Raw genomic sequence first — 8,878 nt, 5'->3', positions numbered from 1 at the left:
TACAAGGTTCTCAGTATCATGCACATAAAGAGCTTTATGATATTCACAGAGACCTTCCCGTGAAAACGGAAAAGGTAATCTCAAACTCAATCCAATCGTCTTTCTACTCATTTTTTCTTTTGTGTTCACTGTTTCCGATCACAGATTATGATTTAGCGCTGCCAGTATCATATTATACTGTCACTCTCACGCATCCAGCCATAAATATTACACGTTTGAAGAGCAGAAAATGCTGTTTGGCAGCGCACACAAGCGTACAAGTCAGCACTTTTTGGCACTGGCTTAAAAACGACACTTTTATTCCGCTCGTCATGTGAGCCTACGAGCTTGCAGACTTGCTGCATGAATACTAAGCTTTCATGTGTTCCTCTCAAGTGTCGTACTGCAAATATTTATCTTTTTTTTTTTCTTCCGGAAACTTGTTTGAGGGTGTTTGATAAAGTTGGGTCAGATGCAACAAACTCTGAAAAAAATGTCAAGTTGGGTGATTCAATGAAATATTTTAATCTTTGCTAAGGTGAAAATTGTCTTTCCATACATCATGACAAACAAGGTCACTTTATTAAAAAAAAATTTTAAAAAAAAGAGAGAGACACAAACACACATACAAAACCCTGTTGGTTGCATCAGCACACTCGCTTGAATATCAAGGCAGTCACGCTGTTTCCCTTTTTGCCTCCAAACCGGAACGTGGGCGTCGGCAACTCCTGTACAAATTGAAATCCTACGAGACACCAAAAAGAGAAAAATGTTATTCATAAGGCCAACCCAGCGGCGCCTGGAAAGCGGACTTTAAACCGATGATGATGATGATGATGATAAGGCATCGACAAGCACAGACGAACATGCTGAAGTCTGGCGTGTCAAATATGACAGACGACTCCTTTGCAACTCCACTGACAAAAAGTTGACAGCGAACTGGCCACTTGCCAAAAAACAAACTTCAGACAGTTGTTGCCTGGAGCTTAACAGTCCCGCTTGAGAGACTCGCGTGTTGACTGATGGGGGGTTAATACAAAAAAAGGGCCTGAATGTAAATACGTCTCAATGCCAAAAGCATTTTGTGTGAAAGGTTTGCCGTACGGTGTATATGTTTTACTTTAACATACAACACACACCTTCTTTGAATCTCTCAAGCAGCTGTTCTTTTGTCCAGTTACAGGACGTCATCGAGAAGAGTCCTCGGTCCTTCAGGGAGGCTTTTAAAGCTTGCACGTAGAGTCTTTTCACCTCGCCGGTATCGTCAGGATTCAGGCTGATGGCGTCAAACGTCCCTTTGTCGATACACACGTCGTAAACCTCGAGTTCTCCTCGACAGAAGTCCACCTCCTTAAAAGAAACCATGAGACAAAAAAAAGCACATCAAAATAATAATTCTATGAAAAACGTTTATGCTAAAAAATACTTGTGGTAACTGTACAAATAACATGGCAATGACATTTTTAATTTTACAAAATTAAATGCATGCATGTGCCGTAATACTATTATTATTAGATGACGACAAAAAGTTTTAACTATCCGAGAAAATGTGCTTTGTTGATTTCTCTCTCTGCCTCGCGCTCCATCCCGCTAATGTCTACATTGACTTCAAAGGTGGTCTTTCTGTCCAAGGAACGCACACACAGTCATGTGCCATGTGAATATATATGCAAGGCTGTTGCATACACACACAGACAAGGCCAATGGGGCGGCCATTACGGAGCAGATGTGCTGCTTTCATTTCCTTGCGGTTAGGAGGTGGTCAAATGTGAATGGTGGGCAAACCTCCATCACTCTCAGGGCCATTTTCAAGTAAGCCACATGTAAACACTGCAAGGGTTTTCCTCTAACCCACCCAGGACCAGACGTAAATCCACTGTGGAAACTGGGATGGACTACAAATATTTCATAATTCCTCATTTTCTATAGCTGCCGGACTTGCTTTTGATTGGTTGCACTGTTCGTAAACTTTCGTACATATGGTAAAGATCTAGAACCCACCTTAACATTGACATGTGTCAAGCCCTCTGCCTGAAGAACACTTTTTGCCAGTTCCACAGAAGCTGGGGAATAATCAATTCCTGTTAAATTCTTGTATCCCTGTTTAGCCTTGTGACAAAAAAAGAAATTACATTTGTGATAAATTCTCATTTCATAATAAAAATTCTTGTTACTATGTACTGGTCCCATATCAGAGATAAAAATGCTTAGTTTTGATTAAAACTCCAAGAGATAATCGATTTATATTCATAATAAACTGTATATTTCCCTTACCATCTCAACTAAAAAGGCTCCGTTTCCTGTGCCGATGTCCAGAATGGCAGCATCTTTTGCAATATTAGCATTGTCCATCCATTTTAGCACACGGTTCATGCTTTCCTCACCAAACCTTTAAAAAGAAAATCACGATTATTTAGGCATAATTACAATTATAACATTCTGATGGTATATTTTTAAGTTTGGTCACTCAATTGTGAAACTCTTCGTCGGTATTCCACTGCCCCCTGGTGGCCAAAAGCGAGCACAATCTCAATGGATATGAACGCATTAAATCATAATGCAATTTAACAGTTTAATTACGCTTAATTATGACATCACTTTGGTCTTTTTAAGTACAATACTGCAGAGTGATATATCGCTTTTTAAAAATAGTTAAAGTAGTTTTAATAACTAGGTAAAAATGAAAAATTATTACCATATCTCCCCAACGTCCCCAATGTCTTGGAATGTTTCCAGTTCTTTTTGGTATGCATTTTCCCAACTGCAGAAACAAAATTGACTCTATTATAATTTAAATTTTTAAAATTCTAAGCACCTCTAAATATAGATTAGATCATGATTAAAAAAAAATAAAAAAATAACAAAAACGTTAAAAACAATAACGACGATGATGATAATAATAGTAACAACGATAAACATAATCACGATAACCATAATAATGATGATGAAAATAATTGCAGTTTGGTCTTAACGCTAGCTTAGCTGTTACTACCAGCGGTTGCAGAAGCGAGAAATAGTAACTCACAACCACATTACGAATGTTTTATCACGCCACTATATGCTCAAAAGGCTTACTATTCCTTCGTTCCCAACTGTGAAGTTTCAAAATCATTATCCGAGTCTCTGTCCTCTTCTGAGTCGGAACCATGAGTGCTTCTTACGGCGGCTTCCATGCTTGCAAAACGGCGAGCGAAAACGACTACAACTCCCAGCAGGCATTGCGCCTCTTGCAGCGCCTTCTCAACCACAGGGGGCAGTGGGGGGATTGATAGGGATGTTTCCATCATGGCGGCATCCATTTCAGGTTATACTTTTAGTTCTGTGTGTTACCACAGCGCCAATAGCAACTCGGATCATGTGAGTAGGCCGCGTCGCATTGCCAAAAGCGAGGGGTAGCGTTGTCTTCCCAGCGTTGTCCATCAGCGACATTAGTTAGCGTTGTTTGCTCACTGTCATGATCTGTTGCTGCCTGGGCTAGCTAGTTATGGTGTCGTCTATTTACCGGTCGATGTGCTCATTATAGCTTGTATAGTTGTACACGTAATTTGTGTATTTATCTATTTGACGGCCACAGACTGGGCTATTGGCTAATCATATTCCTAAATCACGGTTGCTCATTTGTGTATTTTATTATCGGAAGTGTTGGGGAGGGAAGTGTTTAAGTTCCAGGAAATACTCAGCTGTTAGCTCCCCTGGTGGCTAGCAAGCGTGATAGTTGAGTTTGTCGTTCATTCTTAAATGCTTAATCTAAATTGTCAGCAATGGAAATGTGATTAAACACGTGGAATTAAAGGGTAGCCTCTGTTTGAATTCACCTCGTTTCCGCCTGTCAATCAACTAGATTCCCGTTAACGTCACTGTTGGTACTGTCAAGTCTTCAACTTTACTTCTTAATAACTGTGTACTGTTCATAAGGTGAATCTTTTGAACATTATATTTCCTCTGCTCTATAGTGCAGAAACTAACCCCTGTACAATGGATACCAGGAAGTCCTTACATTAGTTTGATCTGATAATATTCAGCTGTTCTTGCTATTGTTTTGTTTTTTTGTACAGGAGGGCTTCCTATTAGGAGAAGTAAGGCAAGAGGAGACCATTAGCATCAGTGACACGCACATAAGCAGCGCAGAGCTCATCCAGGTTGTAGGTAAGGACTATCTGTCTGTCTATTTATCTAATTTATCAGATTTGGGCGTAATGTAAGTGAAGACATCTCTCTCTTTTCCCCCCCATCAGAAATCCATAACCATGACCCCTGTGCACGGTTGTTTAGGTAAGCTTTGTAAGAATATTTTTTTTGTCCTCGCTGCACTTTATTCTTAATGTATAGAGTATGACTTGAATCTCCATAGTGCACATGCAGGTGCATCTCAGTTCAAAAAGTGAAGCTCGTATCGAGTAAGTTGGTTAAACAAATGGAAAAATACTTTTCTAAAGGCCTGCTCGTCCCTCATTAGGTTCATGACAGTGTTTTAATGGCTGTCGTCATAATGTTAAAAATGTTGAAGGAGACATTAAATTTCTTTGTCCTTTCAATTTTCAGATCTCAATGTAAATAGGTTGAGCCATCGCTTGGGGCCTTCATAACCATTTTAGGACAGTAGATGGCTCCATCTCGCAATACTTTCACTGCAGCATCAAGCAAGTGACCTCTCTTTCTTCCCCTCTCTCCAGCTTTTATGACTATGCCGGCAAAATCGACGAAGAACATCTCGGCAGTATTCTCAAAGATAGGCGAAAAGTGAGTGATGACGTTGTGCCTGTTTTGTCCGTTTCCTCTTACCAACTGTCAACCGAAGATCTCAAGCACACAGCCAACTAAATGTCTTTTATTTTACTCACTCCCTCACCCAGCACGTGATTGGCTGGTATCGGTTTCGGCGGAACACACAGCAGCAGATGTCTTTCAGAGAGCAGGTGGTCCACAAGCAACTGACGCGGCTGCTTGGCGTGCCCGACCTCGTCTTCCTCCTGTTCGGCTTCATTTCCACGGCCAACAGCTCCACGCACGCGCTGGAGTACGTGCTCTTCCGACCCAACCGCAGGTAGTGATGGACACGCTTATGGTCATGCCTCCATTTAATTGATGACGTCATTAACATGGGAACTATAGTGGACTGTTCTTCTGAGAGTCCACTGAGCACGAATCATTCCAAGAATATTCGAGTGTGGTGATGTTGTGGGGGTGCTAAGTGGTCGTCTGCGCTCAGCAGGTACAACCAGAGGATCACCCTCACCATCCCCAACCTGGGCAACACCAGCCAGCAGGAGTACAAAGTCTCCTCGGTGCCCAATACCTCGCTCAACTACGCCAAGGTCATCAAAGAACACGGGTAGGTAATATTTGCACGCCGCTTCCATGTTCAACAAATGTTTTCATCTGAGCACATGCCAACACGGGATTTTTACAAGTTGACACGGAGCCTCTCTGATAAAGTCCCACAACGACAGCGTGAGTTGCCCAGAGGGCACACGCACACATTACATGCAAATCGATTGGGCGCAGTTAATAACCATCCTGCCGGCTGTGCGGTTTATAAAGCAGGGCGAGGCGCAGTAGGCCCGCTGTGAACTGACCGTGACTAATAGACGGCGGAAGTTGCCCAAATGTAACGACGGCACCGTCGAGCTCAACTGCTCTCGGTGAATTCCTACAAGGCAAATTTGCATCTGCTCTGATCATGCAAATGTCTACCGCAACTCACTTCACCGCAGGGCTGAATTCTTCGACAAAGACGGCGTGATGAAGGATATTCGAACCATCTATCAAGTGCACAGTGCGCTGCAAGATAAAGTGCAGGTGAGCAGACTCCCCAAGTGCATCAAATGAACTTTTTATCCTGCTGCCTCATTTGATTCCTTCTCCCGTCTCAAGGCTGTGTGCGGGGAGGTTGATCAAAGCGAACGCGTAAAGGAGAAACTTCAAGACGATGTGAACAAGCTGAAAGAACAAATTGCACTCAGGAAACGCAAGACGGCCGAGGAGGAGAGGAGTAAGTCTTTGTGGATTTCTTTGGGAAATATTATTTACTGCCTGGCGGGAAGCAGCCACTGTGAGATCGTAAACCGTCTGAAAGGTCCTCTCCAAAAACAACAGTCGGCTCGCGCATCGTTTAAAGTGGCCGACATCCTGACCACGCACAAAAAGCCCTTCACCGGTGGCAGAATGATTTAGGAGATATGACCACAGGGGCAGAGTCATTATTCCGGCTGGCACCGTAAAAATAAGGCAGGTCGGCATAAGTGCGTGACTCAGCCTTTTCTGACATTAAATGCAATCAAATGTGAGTAGAGAAGCGGAGTGACAGATGGATGGCACACCTTGCACTGTAATACAAAAGCAAGTTGCTGTGTATTTTGTGCTCCACAGAGCTCTGTGAAATGCAGACTCCAAACGCCATTCCAGAGGAGAACACGGAACCTTCCCAGACGTCCCTTCCATCCAGGATATCTTTCCACGCACCCTCGGCGCCCGAGCGGCCCAGCATCTCCCCTAACCCGCCGTCTTATGCCGACCTCCTGGTTGACTCTCTGCTCTCGTCCTCTTCCCTGGCCTCCACCAGCGCCGCTCTACTTCCCCGTCCCCAAGCCGTGGGATCGCCGGGCCACCCCACACCGGGCCACCCCACGCCGGGCCACCCCACGCCGGGCCCGCTGGCCGCTGCCTCCAATCCTGTCAGCGTGCCTAGCTCGCCGTACCTCGGCAACGGCGACGGGTCAAGCTCGGACTCGTTAGACAGGCAAGCGGCGGGGCAGGAGTTCGACGACGACGAGGACAGTAGCGAGTACGAGAACCTGGTGAGCGAAGCCTCCCACCTGCCGGTGACCCCCAGCAGCCTTTTAGCTCGAAGTCGGCTGTCTGCCCTGGGCCCCGACGGGGATGCCCGTGGCTCGCAGACCACATAGAAACGCGGCGCCGGGTGTGTGAGGGACACTGAGGCACCTTTCTCAAGCAATCATGAAAAAAAAAAAAAAGTGCCAGTCCTGAAAGTGAACGGCATGTGCAGCTGGCATCCCGCTATAATGTCTCGTTCTGTTGTCGTCTTCTCTCCATTTTAAGAGGAAACCTCGTCAGCTCACTGGAAGGGGGCTCTTTTTGTTCCCTGTGATTTTTTGTTTTGTTTTTTAATCTTTATTTTTTTATTTTATGGGCACTGTCTAGGTACTTCATTTGGGACGTCTGGTGTTTAACAAGAGAATGGTGTTAATTCTGCCAACCAGCGTGTCCATAAAAAGGCAGGTCCTGCTTCCCACTCTTTTTTTTAAAAAATTTCCCCCACATTACACTAACACACTCTCGCGTCACTTTTGCACTATTTATTGCCTTCTTTTAACAACAACCTCTCAAAGAAAACAAAAGGGAGATGATTAATCAGCCTTGACACTTTTGTTTTGCTTTTTCATGCACAATTGTCATTTTTGATTTGGGGTTTAGTAAGTAAATGACAAATAGATCCGCCACTTACGGCTGCTTTATATATAAATATATATTTTCTTTTGGGGGTGAGATTGATTAGACGAGAATGTCAACAGAAAACACTGAAATTGTATGGCGCTTTGCTGCACTTAACATAATGTACCATTTTCTTTGTGCTCTACCAATGAGGTCCTGTCTTGCCACTCGTGTGACCACTGCTCAGCTTTTAACTTTTCTAAGTTAGATGGGGCTTAACACAATGTACTGTAGCTTTACTAACCCGACGCTTAAGAGGTTCCTTTCGACTGCTGCAACACACAGTTACCACTGAACTCCATTTTCAAATCAACAACTTTCTCACCGTCGTCGACTTATATAATCACTTGAAGCTCACTTTCTCGCTCACTTGTTCTCTATTAAACTCCTTCATGGAAGGCTCAGTAACCATTTGTAGTGTGTGAGTTTTAACTGCGGCGATCACAACAGCTTAACATATGTCAGACTTCCATCTTTGGTGTTGTTCTTCCTTCTTGGCTGACAATAACCACCGAAAAATCGTACTCGTGTCGGACTGTCGCGACTTGTGACTTTGCCGTCTTTGTTGTTGGAAACAGGAATCCTAACCACAAAGCCACATGAAACCTGCTCGGTAATTGTCAGAGACATCAAATCAAAGTCATATGGCATATTTTTAGGACACTAAAGAACCTGCAGGGTGTTGAATGCAGGCACCAGCAGGTTGTACTCGATTGGGAACTGACGCATTGCCTGGAGATTCAGCTTTTTTGTCCACCTCTTGCTTTTGTCTGTTTTATTGCATCACTGATTAGGAACTGGCACAATTTAAATGTGACTTCATAATGGCGATGACATTTGTTGTATGCTTTTGCCTGGAGAACTGGAGCATATAATGAGGAATTAAATTAAGTATTGAATGTACGTAGAGTAGACAAGGGAGGGGAACGTTGTAGCATTTAGTTGACATTAGAGCAGGAGTTTGATAATCATGCTCTACAAAGCCCTTCTGATGATTGCTGGGCGTTGTAACGCCGACAGTGGAACCTCTCAAGTTACAAAACAACACATGCTGGATGACTTCCAAGTTGTTCTGACTTCACTATTTCTTTTAGCATCACAAAAAATAATCCTTTAAGATTTCCATTTAGATGCTCACTGAGCTGAAGTCTTGAAATGTGATGTCACCTATGGTCACTCCAATTTGTTAGCCTAATAGCGTAAGTGGTCCAAGTCATTTTGAAGCATTTTCTGAAAACACCGTGTCCAGTTACCTTGATTTAATCTGACAAAAGGAAAAACAATTCTTAGCATGACAATTGATATCTTTTGAGACAACGTGACTTGAGCAATTCTGCGACTACACAAAATTGTACCACTTTATGAACTGTTCGACTGTGGAGGTTCCACTGTATTGACTATTGTATCCTTGCATAACCTCATCTTGATTTAAAAAAAAAAAGACAGC

The 8,878-nt window shown here is 43.4% G+C and overlaps 2 protein-coding genes across 6 annotated transcripts; one reads left to right on the top strand and one right to left on the bottom strand.

Annotated features, from left to right (window-relative positions):
• Positions 1-483: 483 nt before the first annotated feature.
• Positions 484-3,280, bottom strand: eef1akmt2 (EEF1A lysine methyltransferase 2). Its single transcript, XM_037272544.1, has 6 exons — positions 3,055-3,280; positions 2,675-2,740; positions 2,254-2,368; positions 1,981-2,088; positions 1,119-1,329; positions 484-724 (listed from the first exon to the last, which is right to left on the bottom strand). Exons 1-6 carry the CDS (start codon positions 3,276-3,278, stop codon positions 627-629), a joined length of 822 nt encoding a protein of 273 aa, XP_037128439.1. The 5' UTR covers positions 3,279-3,280; the 3' UTR covers positions 484-626.
• Positions 3,235-8,872, top strand: abraxas2 (abraxas 2, BRISC complex subunit). Of its 5 annotated transcripts, XM_037272539.1 has the most exons (11): positions 3,235-3,336; positions 4,035-4,125; positions 4,215-4,251; positions 4,653-4,719; positions 4,833-5,023; positions 5,189-5,311; positions 5,694-5,778; positions 5,854-5,971; positions 6,349-6,576; positions 6,607-6,776; positions 7,141-8,872. In XM_037272539.1, exons 1-11 carry the CDS (start codon positions 3,265-3,267, stop codon positions 7,348-7,350), a joined length of 1,392 nt encoding a protein of 463 aa, XP_037128434.1. In that variant the 5' UTR covers positions 3,235-3,264; the 3' UTR covers positions 7,351-8,872. The 5 variants fall into 5 exon arrangements, with proteins under 5 accessions (XP_037128434.1, XP_037128433.1, XP_037128432.1 ...); XM_037272538.1 differs by having other exon boundaries at positions 5,192-5,311; positions 6,349-6,776; XM_037272537.1 differs by having other exon boundaries at positions 6,349-6,776.
• The last annotated feature ends 6 nt before the right edge of the window (positions 8,873-8,878 follow it).

The sequence above is a fragment of the Syngnathus acus genome, chromosome 15 (genome assembly GCF_901709675.1).
Source record: "Syngnathus acus chromosome 15, fSynAcu1.2, whole genome shotgun sequence".
In the NCBI taxonomy this organism is placed as follows: domain Eukaryota; kingdom Metazoa; phylum Chordata; class Actinopteri; order Syngnathiformes; family Syngnathidae; genus Syngnathus; species Syngnathus acus.
Note: the sequence above shows the minus strand (reverse complement) of the source record. Positions and strands in the feature narration are given on the sequence as shown.